The sequence below is a fragment of the Nicotiana attenuata genome, chromosome 2, assembly GCF_001879085.1.
Source record: "Nicotiana attenuata strain UT chromosome 2, NIATTr2, whole genome shotgun sequence".
Taxonomy (NCBI): domain Eukaryota; kingdom Viridiplantae; phylum Streptophyta; class Magnoliopsida; order Solanales; family Solanaceae; genus Nicotiana; species Nicotiana attenuata.
The window spans coordinates 49118098-49130854 of NC_031990.1; the positions used below are offsets into that span (position 1 = coordinate 49118098).

General features: G+C 37.4%; 2 protein-coding genes across 3 annotated transcripts; both read right to left on the reverse strand.

Moving 5' to 3' along the window:
* LOC109209312 (leucine--tRNA ligase, cytoplasmic-like) lies at nucleotides 1381-5771 on the reverse strand. Of its 2 annotated transcripts, none has more exons than XM_019372565.1 (2): nucleotides 5608-5771; nucleotides 1381-5170 (listed from the first exon to the last, which is right to left on the reverse strand). In XM_019372565.1, exon 2 carries the CDS (start codon nucleotides 5140-5142, stop codon nucleotides 1900-1902), a length of 3243 nt encoding a protein of 1080 aa, XP_019228110.1. In that variant the 5' UTR covers nucleotides 5143-5170; nucleotides 5608-5771; the 3' UTR covers nucleotides 1381-1899. The 2 variants fall into 2 exon arrangements, with proteins under 2 accessions (XP_019228110.1, XP_019228115.1); XM_019372570.1 differs by lacking the exon at nucleotides 5608-5771 and adding an exon at nucleotides 5325-5343.
* LOC109209321 (vesicle-associated membrane protein 722-like) lies at nucleotides 8136-12417 on the reverse strand. The gene is made up of 5 exons (XM_019372581.1): nucleotides 12017-12417; nucleotides 11285-11426; nucleotides 11077-11197; nucleotides 9617-9679; nucleotides 8136-8636 (listed from the first exon to the last, which is right to left on the reverse strand). The coding sequence occupies exons 1-5, from the start codon at nucleotides 12207-12209 to the stop codon at nucleotides 8487-8489; spliced, it is 669 nt and encodes a 222-aa protein (XP_019228126.1). The 5' UTR covers nucleotides 12210-12417; the 3' UTR covers nucleotides 8136-8486.

The window sequence follows — 12757 nt, forward strand, 5'->3', positions numbered from 1 at the left end:
GATCCTCTAATCTCTTTAGAGAGGTGTGTGTACATATTTTCTAAAGAGAGGGAGAGAGGGGGGAAGCAGAGAGGGGGGGGCAGGAGATTCAAGGGGGGTAGAGCGAGAGGGGGGAGAGGAGGAGGGGGGAGCCCTTCTTTTCGAGAAATTTCGCTCACTCTCACACCTCTCCTGATTTATAATGGATATCCTTAGAAAACCCTAAAAAGGTACAATTAGAGGGAATATCCAGTAGGATATTCCCTTTGAGGATTCCAAAGCAAACTAGTTGTTACATCTATATGCACTGCTCGACCTCGGCCTTATAGACCACTGCTCGACCTCGGCCTTATAGATCACTACTCGACCTCGGCCAATTGTATCCGCATGTCGAATTTCTCTGATCTAATTTTGACCCATACAATAGTGACAGAACTGCAGATCAGAATACATACCTGGTGAGCTAGTTCCGTGATGTGACAGAGAAGCAGGGCGGCAACCTGACCAGCAACAGGTCCAATCTTTCAAGTCTCAAATAAAGAGATCAACTTCGGGCCTTAGTAGAATGCTTCAAAGATGCTGGTTTTTCATTTTCAGTAGACATTCCTGTAGCTATAATATAGCTCATGTGAGGTCTCTTAGCACATTCAGTTTTCTATTAGGTTAAGTAATGAAATACGCCACTTGTATAGTTAATTAGAGGACAGCTTTTGGAAATTGGAAGTACCAACTCTTAAGTAAGCGCTTGTTTTCCTTTCTCTGCAACCTATTTTCGATAAATTCATAAATCATCACATAAGTATACCTCCTCATTCACCTTAACCTGAATGGTAACTAGTTTGTCAGAATTTTCAAAAGGATTCTAAGGAACAAAAAAGTTAGCAAACACCATATACCTTTATATTAACTCAAAAGAAGGAGGCCAAGGGAATTTCTACTTTTTTCATTGAATAATAGAAGGGGAATAGGAACGTATTTACTAGTTATATCATCCACAATTGCTTGAATCTCGAAACGTTCTTCAAACCAATCATATACTTTATTGAGATAGGCGTAACTCCCCCTCTGAGAACCGTATATGAGACTTTCATGTTGTTGGTGGAATACGAGTAAGGACTTTGTTTGCCCAAGTCCCTTGCTTTAAGGACTATCGCACTTTCAGTGGTACTGAGACTGTCCCTACCACTACCAGACCAAAAGAGGGAATGAAGGGATAGGAATAGGAATTATAGTACCATTGGAAAAAAGGGCACCTGTGGGACTCCGCTTTGTTTAGTCTCTTTCTTCATGCAAGTCTACTAGTTGATCGAGAAAGCATCCCAAAGGGCCTCATAGAGGCGGTCACCGGTAGGCTCATCTCAAAGCTGAAATGAAGAAAGTAAAGTTCTTGCACTGAAGTAATGTAACAGATTAGCTAAAGTGAAAGTTCCCTTGGAAGAAAGAAATGGGACATACAGAATTTCTCAACAAAAAAAGGGGGGACTAGCAACTATAAATTTGATCCTGAGTAAATAAAGGCCTTGCAATCTGAAATTTCCTAAAACTACTAAACAAAATACAATCATACTTGGACAAGGTGTACAGCATCAAAAGACAATTAAGCTATAAGCAGAAACGATTAAAAGCAGATATAACTTCGAAACATTGTAGAATCCAAAACTCGAAGATGCCTTGGCTTCAATCCGAAGTGTCAAATTGCTCGTCACTGAGTACTATTGTGGAGATATTATTGCAGTTGCTCCATACTCATGATTGAAGCAAATAAACCACTGGCTTGGACCAAAAAACTCAGCAGAAAACTTCAGCAAATAATAGCATGTAGGCAGAATGCTGGGACAAAAATGACCTAGAATGAGAAAAGCATCACATCATCTAGGTCTCAAACAAGGCCTGTTCATAACTTATGCTGCAAAGATGTACTCAGAGAAAGATTGCAGTTGGATCGCCTGGTGATGGAGGATTCTGCCTCACAACTGCAGCATGAGGCCCTGCTCTCTCCAGAGCATCATCTGCCATCGATAAGATCTCCAATCTCTCAAGACCAAGCTGTCTCTTGATCAAGTCCGAGTTCTTCTCAAGCACTTCAATCTCACCAAAAGGAAGCCTCAAGTCCAATGCTTGAACCCCAACAGCCACAACTTCGTCTTTCTTGAACCTCAAGAAAGGCATACAGAGCTTCTGTATTTGTTTGAAATTGCCTTGTTGCGCAATATCACTCTTCTGCAATTCGGTGAGGATTTCTTTGTCAGGTGCAAAGGAGCCAGTTGACGTATCAAATTTCCTCTGCAGAATCTCCAAACATTCCTTTTTCCATCCACGATACTGCTCGTCCACATATATCAGGCCCACAGTAGGTTTGTTTTGGCTACTCGGATTAACATTTCCTTTCTTTGAACCAGAAACCTGCTTCTGAAGCAGCTTCCTCATTGAGACAATTGTGTCTTGCAAATAAACGTTGGCCTTCTTAAGGGTAAGATCTGGCAAATCAGCCTCTGGCCACCCAGCTTTTATGACATAACCATCCTTCTTCAAAAGCTCTCTCCAGGAATATTCAGCATAGTGTGGGCAGATCGGAGCAATAAGTCTTGTTTGAACATCCATAAATCGCCACAGCAAATTCCAGTTCATGCCTCCTGAACCACAGGAAAGCCTGTACTCATCTCTGGCAGCCTGAAGATCATAAAAACCAGTCTTCAGAGCTTCACGGAACATGTATTCACTATAGTTCTTCTCTGTAGTCTTGACTGCAATATTTATTTCATTAACAAACACGCGGTCTGCATATGTGGATGGTGACCCGCTTCTTAAAGATGACTCTGCAGCAAGAACCTCCTGCATCCATGCTATTTCTTTTGTGAGACGTAAGATAGCAGCATTAGCTGTTTCAAAGACGAAGTTAGCATCGTCCATCCCGTCACCCGCATCTGCAAGAGCAAAGCGTGTGGCATCAGCAGAAAACTCTTCAATCGCCTGTCGGAGTGTTCGGAAATTTCCAGTAGACTTGGACATCTTCTCAGAGTTCAGCATTATATGCCCATTGCATCTGAAACCACGTGGCCAGTGGTGCTCAGGGAAGATGGCGGTGTGGTTATAGATGCAAAAGGTAAGATGATTTTGAATAAGATCCTTGCCAGAAACCCTGAGATCAAATGGATACCAGTACTCAAACTCCTTTTTCATCTCCTTAAGAAGAGAAGAAGATAGGGAAGAATTTTCGGGAAAAGGCCCATCACAGAACAAGAATTCCCAGATCTCATCTGTCAGCTGCTCTGGTTTCACTGAAGAATGATCAGTACCATACATATTCCCTTTCTGCAAGAAATGTGCCACGGTGTAATATGCCATATAAATAGTGGAATCGGACAACGACTCAACTAAGAATTCCTCATCCCAAGGAATACGAGTTCCAAGTCCAAAACTGCGAGAGCACGCCCACTGATTAAGCCAGCTGAGAGTGTGCTCAAAGCCATGCCGTGTCTCATCAGAGTAGAGATTCATACTGGCCAAACACTCCTCTGCAGCCTTCCTCCATTCTGATTCTCCATAAGTGAGATACCACTGATCAGTCAAAGCCACAACACACTCATCCCCGGATCTTGACATGACCTTCTTCTCAGGTTCACTATATACTACAGCTTGATTCATCTCCAAAAGGTTGCTCCGGATCAGACCTTTTGCTTCTTGGACTTTCATACCAGCAAATTCTCCAACAATCATGGTTCCCTCATAAAACCCGCCCTTGTAAATTATTTTCTTTGCCTCATCAAGTTTATCTCTCTCATTCTGGCTCTTGATCTTTTTTTCAATGCAAATTCTCTCAGCTGATCTATCTCCAAAATCTGGATGGTTGATAATGGGAACTATCTCAAACGGCAAGACCCACTCATCCTTCACGCCGAATTTGGCCCTGAAAGCTGGCTTCGACTTCAAATCATGGAGGGCCATATAATCATCTGGGGAATCACTGGGAACACTAGTTACAATTCCAGTACCCTTTTCAGTAAGAACAGATAACATGGGCAGAGTGTATATTATCTCATTAAATGCCAAGGGAGACCTCAGGGGCAATCCTATAAGATCTTGACCAGACAATTCAACCAAACAAGTAGGCTTCTCAGGGATAAGAGACAACCTTTGATAGGCTAGATTAAGAGCTGCCTTATAAGTTAAGACAAAAACCTCAGTATCATTAATCTCAAATGCCCCGTATTTTCCTTCTGGCAAGACCCAAGCATTTGTTTGCCCATACATGGTCTCTGGTCTCAGTGTAGCTGCTGCGAGATATACCTTCTTCCCCTCCAAAACACTCATCTTTGGTGGAAAAGGTGGGAGAACTTCCATCTTGATAAGAGTATATTCCTGAGGAATAACTCCTTCACCAGAAGCACGGTCATGGTCAGCACATGGCTGACCATCTAGGGGTGAATATACGGTGTACCTCAGATCTTTAACAATCCTTCCCAAGGCTTTCAGCTTCCGCATTTGCCACCGTACAAATGAATCAAAGTATGGATTCATGTCGGTTGTAATAAAAGTGCGACGCCAATCACAACCCAATCCGAACTCCTTCAGATCCTCTACAGCCAGTGGTGGAAAGTAAGTTAGCCAGTAATATGGGTCTGTAAACCTGGCAATTTCCTCGTCGGACAGACCATAACTCCTCATTATCTCCCATTGGTACTTATCACCACCAGTCTTAGCAACAGCCTTGGACTTCTTTCCTTTAAATTTTCCACCCGGTAGAGCCTGATTACCTTCAGTCTCAACCTTCACTTCTGTTTCAACACTCTCCTCTTCCTTCACAACAGGAAACACAGGTGGGTTCCCAAACCTCGATATCTCCCTTGAAAGCTTATCAGCGGATGCCTTTATGGGCATCCCAGTGCAGTGAAAGGCAAAAGGCAAAAGAACAGAAGCACCTCTCAATCTGTGATATGCAGCTGCAAATTCCAGCTTTGACAATGAAAAAGCATGGCCCAAATGAAGATATCCATTCATATAAGGAAAAGGGAAATTCCCATAGAACTTTTCACCCGCTTTCGGAGGCAATTCTTTAGGTTCAGCTCTGAAAACATCACCTTCTGTCCACCACTTGTGAACCTGTTTCTCTATCTCCAACAATTGGTTCCTTCGGGCAAAACTTCTGCCTCCTTCTTCTGCCATCACTTCTCTATCAGAAAACCCACAGTATCTGAAAGAATCAGAAGAGCATAATTAGAAAACACTATCAGCAGACCAACTAAGCCGCAGCTTAAAAATCATTCAACCAACTAACTAAGCGAAATACTTATTTGAAAAAACTGAAATAAACAATAAAAATAGAAGTAACTTATCAATGCACCCACCCAAGATTGAGGCTTTATGATTTGTTTTCAGCATAAGAATGATGGGTACAAAATACTTATTTAAAAAGACTAAAATAAACAATGAAAACAATCAATGAACCCACCAAAGACTGAGACTTTATGATCGGTTTTCAACATAAGAATGATGGGTATTTGAAAAAAATGAAAGAAAAGCAATACATCGATCTGATTCAATAAAATTAGCTCTGTTACTAACAAATACTTATAACTCAAGAACTGAGAGAAAAATACAGAAATAGACAAATAAGGAAAAGGGGTTCACCTTGATTTTCTTAAATTGAATGGGAATACAACATATGATGACAATTGCCTAGGCTGAAGTGAATATCGTCTCAGTATATGAGACGCCACAGTGAACAATCAAGGGCGGCTCTAGAGTAAAGCAAGCGAACCTTTTGCCTTAGGTTTAAGGCCCCCAAAAATCGAACTATTGCTATATTATTATATAATATACGTAATTTATATTTATACTATTATTAATAAAATATTCTAAATTTTAATATTTTGTAAAAATTTTGGTAGAGGTAGGGTTGAATGAGTTAATAGGATAAAAAATTTCTCTCACTAAATTAAATTATATATTTATCTTCTCATCAATTTTATTTTTCTTTCTTTCTTTTTCCATTTTTTTGCTATTTTACTTTCTAATTTCAACTCAGATTCTCTAAATTAACTATTTCTTTTTGTCACATTTGATTGATCCACACATCAGAAATCAAGTACTTTTGTGTCTTATCTTTTTAACTAAGAAATTTTCGAGACAAGTGTCGTAATGTTCAAAACACGATCGATAATAGGCTCAACCCTTTTGCCAATTTCACTTAATGCTATATTTTTGTATAGGGGAGAGTTTAATACTATATAACGTGCCCCTAACCCACATATTATACGTTGTTCTCTTACACTTTTTTTTGTCTCAATATTATATGAATTTTTTAAAAAAAATTTAGGGTCTTTTAATATATTTTAGTTTTAAACAACTAGTTTCGTAGAGCCGCTCAGATTAATTATTGTATTTATGGATCACTGTCCCAGGAACGTGTTATTCAACCAGATTCATTCACATTTGGTAACTAAATAATACATTCACTGATTGTTGTTTTATCTTAATTGAGACTCTATAATTTGATTGAGAATATTGTGGACATGTGGCTCAAGTGGGAGACAAGTAAAGCTTTGATTTAGGTTCCCAAAATTTCTTAAGAATGGATTTTGTGAATTTATTTCAAGTTAGGCAATATTAAAGTTTGCAAAAAAAGTACAAAAAAAAATTGCACAAAAGAATGAAAGAAAGAAAGATCATCTACTATTTAACACTAAAAATATTTTAGAACTTTGAATTAAATTACTTAAATCTTCATATTAGAAAATATATATATTTTTATAATAATATCAAAGGTAACATATTGAAATTACATATCTAACATCTTATTTATTTAAGCTACCTCTTACTAATATAAATAATAATACTACTATGTGAAATTAAAGGTTTTATCATTTAAGAATATTATACTATTAACAACAAGTATGAAAAAAATGACAACACTAACTTTTTTCTGCATATGTTTGTATATATATTAATAGCAAAAAGTATAAGGTCTCTTATTAAAATTTAGCTTTAGCCCACATATTTTTATGGAGCCTGTGTGAATATACTAGAGTTTTAGCTATAGGGCACTACCATTTCTTTTGTGTTTGCCGAACCCTATCGAATTTTCTAATTGGTCCCTGCAAAAGTTAGTTAAGCAATTTCACCCCACTAGATTTTGTTATCTTGTGTACCTTCTTGATACTTTCGTTTTCCTTTAGATTTTTTTTTAGAGAATGAGAAAATGACGATCGCTAATTGGTAGGAAGAAATTTGAGTCAGGTGGAGGAAGAGGAACACTATTGACCCTCGAGGTTTATATAAAGCAAGACAAAAAAACATAAATTTTCGCATAATTTAATGTCTTTATTATTTAATATCATTAACCAAACACCACTTAAAACTATACATGAATTATTATAACAGCCAACCAGGAGTTCTCTCAAATCAAACACAGTATTCTTTTATGCCGTGATCATTTTTCATTCCTTCCAACAAAACAACCAAATGCATAGAACTTAAATTCAAAAAGAAAAATCAAGGACTGATAATTAAGGTTGAAGCTGAGAGAAAAAGAATAAAAACAACAAAGGACTTGCATCATAATGATTTATGGCATGTTTAATATCTTCTTCGTAACAAGATTTTTAATACCTTAGGTCGTCACTACAAAGGACTTGCATCATAATGATTTATGGCATGTTTAATATCTTCTTCGTAACAAGATTTTTAATACCTTAGGTCATCACTACAAAGGACTTGCATCATAATGATTTATGGCATGTTTAATATCTTCTTCGTAACAAGATTTTTATACCTTAGGTCGTCTAGTACAATGTTCGTTCGATACTCCATGGGGTGGGTTAGCTATCTCACCTTCCATTTTTGTGTAAAATTTATCCCAAAATTAGTTTATACCTGTAACTATAGAATAAAACAATCTCAAATTCTATCCCGAAATCATTATCCTTATCCCATATACCAAACGATCCCTAATGGATTTGAGCGTTACGGGACAAAAACATAAATGAAACAATAAATGGATTTAGCAAGAAGGTAAAGAAACATAGTTAGAGGGAATAAAAAGATAAATAAAAAATACATCATTTTCGTAAAGAAAAATGTACAAGTCTGGCCCTTTTTTTGCAGTCTACTTGTGTTTTAACCTATCCACAGGACTTGAGGCCTCTTCGACTGCTGTAGTATGCAAGTTTACTAATATACTGTAAAAGCGTCAAAGACCTAACATAAACCAACTCTATGAAAGTTGAATTTCTTTAATAAGAGTTTCGAGCATTGCAAGTTTTTTCCTTCTATAAGGAACAAATCATTCACAGCACAAAACGATCTCACAATGACATCATATACTATGACATTTCGACCCAAACGTTAAAACAAAACGGATCCTTTCTGCTCCAACAAACAGAAACAGTGAGTACTCTAATAGACTAATACATACAGAACATAACATCCGTCTCTTTTCTCGTAGAATTATCAATGCTGATATAGGACGAAGCTTTTCGTAGAATTGCAGCATCACAACATAAACATGTTTACTTTCCACAATTGAACCCCTTGCAAACTGAGAGGACAATGATGAGGATCAAAGCAATCAAGATACCTAACACTATCAGCTTGATCTTCATGTTTTGCAGCCACATTTTCCTCCGGATTTGGGTTCCAGTATTCCTGAAGTCTTGTGCCTGTTACAATCAAAGAAGACACTGGAAATGGTGATTGCTTATATACAGATAACACAAACTTTGTTTTGGGGCAAAAGAAAACTTGGTACAACAGTCGGTTGAGCTCTGTACTATGGCTGGTTTAATAATCTTGGTTAACTACAACAAAGTTGGAAGTTTATCACACAAAAGTTGGAGGGAAGAACAACAATAAAAGTTATTCCTATTTTTATGAAAAGTGTAGTCAAACCTTGACAACAAAACTTTTTTTTGGGGAAAATTCGACAGCAAATGTTATATTGAACAGATCAAAATTGACAAGGATACATATCATAATATCTTTAGTTGTCACATAGATATTGTAGCTACCTATACAGCACCAGAACACACCTCACTACAACATAAAGAAGGAGCAAGCAAAATGGTAATCTTCTTTTACTTCTTTTGTGTAGGTTGAGGAAGATATGAATGCCAGTGCCTCCAATGTCATAGGGCTATGGAAAAGACAGACTAAATATGATGTAAGCAGAAAAACAAGAACAAAGATGGAAGATAGGCAGGCAACAATCAAGCAAATGAAAGGTGGCGTCACTTTGTTGAAACTCTAACCACCTCCGCCTATGGATAAAGTTAGAACACCAGGCAATGCATAAAGCAAATGCCTGATGAGTCCCACCATCAGTGAAGTTAGCACCCAACCAGAATGAGCTGAACGACATCCCAAAACAAGTTGGTTGTACACTTGTAGCTCGCTTGCAAACCACAGATTAACATTAGCTACATGTAACCTCAAGTTAAAATGCAAAAAAAAAAAAGAAGAAGAAGAAGAAAGAAAGAAAGTTCCGATCAGGTTCTATCTTATGGGTCCATATGAAGATTGAACACCAACAAGAGTCAATCCCATTCCCAATGTGTAGGAAAATTGAACCAGCATGGCGGTAAGATAACACAGAAAGCAAACAGTAAAAGAAAAAGAAGCATTTAAATGTAAGATTGATAACCTGGTGATGAAGGTTCTCCGTCTTATCCACAAGAAGCTCTATCTTTTCTCCACGATCAAGAACCTAGAATTTCAAACAAAGATAACATACCACATCAACTCTCATGACGTTGACCAGCAGAGTGAAAAGCATAACATATGAAAGAAGGAAAGATTTTGAAATGAAAAGGCAATACAAGCAAATCACAATAATCATTTCTAATAAGGAACTTATAGATATTAATAATGGTTAATTGTTTTTCTTATGTAGAACCACTCTCCAAACAATCGGACATATACTTAATGTAGTGCAGTGGAGTACATCAGCAGCCACTACACTTAAACTCCAGGCTAGTTAGGGTCGGCTATATATCCTCATTATCATTCCACTCCATTTGGAGTGTTAGTGGAATGATCAAAGAAATTTACAAATTTAGCTCCAGGATTCTACAGTTAGGAGGAAAAGCATGGCAAGTCTATCCTCAGAATTATTATGAGATATCACATAGTTACTCCGGGGAGATGGGGCTTCAACAAGCGAATAGAGTGGCTGATGCCTTGGCTAATTATGCAGCTCATGATCAACAAGATTCTTATTTCTTATTACTCTGTTGTAAACTCTCTTCCTCAAGATAATAAGAATCTATTCAATTTTTTGATATGTTAGGAATTCCTAGTAGATTTCATTGTGCAGTTTATTAGGAGACTCTTCATCTCACTCAATTATTTAGTTATACCTTTCATAAATAGGGGATAGATATGATCTGTCTCTTACATAGCTTTCTGCATGTTCTGCATTTTCGAAAAAGAGAAGTTTTGGAAGTTCGAGGTAGTTCCGCTCTCCATGTAAAGATTTTGACATTTTAAAATAGCCCACCTAGAATCCGAGGTTGGATCTAGGTGATTGTCGGGGAAAAACCTTATACCCTGTTATTTGAGTTGTCCAGAACCATAAACAAACTACAAATGTGACAATTTCAGAACTGAGATCAAAGGATAGTGAAGGACAACTACCTCTTCATTTATTCAAATCAGAGCCCCTTTTATCACCCCCTTAATCATACCCTTTCCTGTCTTGTTTTTTCTAGGTTACACAATTTAAACTAAACAACGAAGGATACAGGCTTCAAATACTCTAAGTCTCTAACAGGTCCTCTGGTCTGGTGAGCAGGCAGCTTTAGAATAGCATACATGCAGAAAACTGCTAGTTAAAAAGAATGACGGTCCTTCATCATATTCAAACTATTTGCCTTGATATCTCTCTAATGTAAGGAACCTCTCCAAGGTCCAAATGATTCTTAAATTCCATTGTCCAATGGTCCCAATCTCCCATTAAATGCATGGATGGTTTTGTCTTGTATTATTTCATGTCATTATTACACAGAAAGAGCAGACATGGAATGTCAAGCTATCATGTAAAAAGTTAAACTACCTACCAGACACAAGGGTGAGCAAATGAGCACTTATTAGAAGACATTTTACCTTCTCAATGTTTTCCATCATAACACCTTTAACTTCCGAAACCTGGGCTTTCACCTTCGCGATTTTGCTAATTTCATCAGGATGGTCAGCACAATACTGCATATGCTCCTTCAACTTAGGTCTGCACTTAAGAAAGCACATCAGTTAGATGACTCGACCAAAAATTCTTCCTTTACATGCCACTGAAGTAAATATTTAATAAAATCACCCGAATTCCTTGTTCAAGCTGTTTGGAGGAGCTGTCGCAGCCTTCCCACCCCCATATTTCGACACAAAATCATCCTTAACACGCTCCAAAAATGCTATTGGAACTTGTCTTCCAACAGACTCCTCAGCAACCACACAGTATGCTGCAAGATGAATCATTAAGTTAGCATAGGTAAGTCCACTAATTAACAAACTAGGCAACATTGGTATATTTCTGAAAAGTGAAAGATATCTAAAGAATAAATCTTCTAATAGCATCAGATCTTTCTCATAATAGCTTATTGAATTCCGTAGGTTAGACAGTAAGCTACGATGCTCTTCACTTGAAAGTAAATAGACAATCAGCAGATCACAGTAAAGTAAGCAGCTAAGATAATATACAATCAGCAGATCACAGTAAAGAAAGCAGCTAAGATAATGTATCTTGGAAGGTGAACATTTTCTTAAATGTACAACAAAATTAGGAAACCCCCAACACAAAAATACCACAGTTCACAGTAATATATATTTTTAGATCAGTATGGTTTCCAGTACTAGAGCTAGTCAAATCATCATATTTTCGAAAAAAAGAGTACTTTTTTCAATAGAGTTTACATACAGTTGTCAGAAATTTCTTCGATCCCTTTTCATAAGTAAGCAAACCCCAGAAACAGAAACACAAATAAGAAGAGAAAAAGAAACAGCTATTTATATAACAACAAAGAGAATTGAAAAATAGAAAAAGAGAACTGACTGAAGCCATTATCGACAAGGTAATTGAAGGTGTGACCATCACAGTTGTAAGTGAACTTGTTATTAGAAGCAGGGAGCTTCTGAAGGCACTGATAAGCTATGGAGTTGAAGTTACCACTGAAATCTGTGTATTCAGCCAATATCACATTCCCACGACCCACAAACGCATAGATCAAAGCCTTCTGCTGACCCATTTGATTTCTTGCTGGATCGATCTAGGTTTTCTTTTTTGGGAGGTTTTTCTTGGATTTGCTTAGCAAGTAAACAAAGTAGAATTCAACGATGAGAAAAATTGTAGACTATGGAGATCCTTCACTATTCTCTCTCTATATCCTTGTGACTTTTTCTCTCTCTTGACTTGTAGAGAGAGAAAGAGAATAAGGGGTTTTGAGTGAAAGATAGAAAAGGGGTGGCTTAAATGAGGGGTTTTGACACCTATTGTTAACAAATATCTTCCACCACAATATACGGGGGTGTTCGTCGGTCGGTACGGTACGGTATTTAGATATTTCGGTTCGGTATTTTCGGTATTCGGTTTCTTAAAATTCTATACCAATACCGAACCTAATTAAATTCGGTATGATTCGGTTTTTCTCCTTTCGGTTTCGGCTTATTCGGTTCGGTAACTTCGGTTCATTCGGTTTGAATACTAACTAGTGCATAGAGCCATACACTTTAATATTCTTAATTAAAGTACTCAAAAACACAAATCCGAAAATGTTTGTTGACAAAGTTTTTGTCC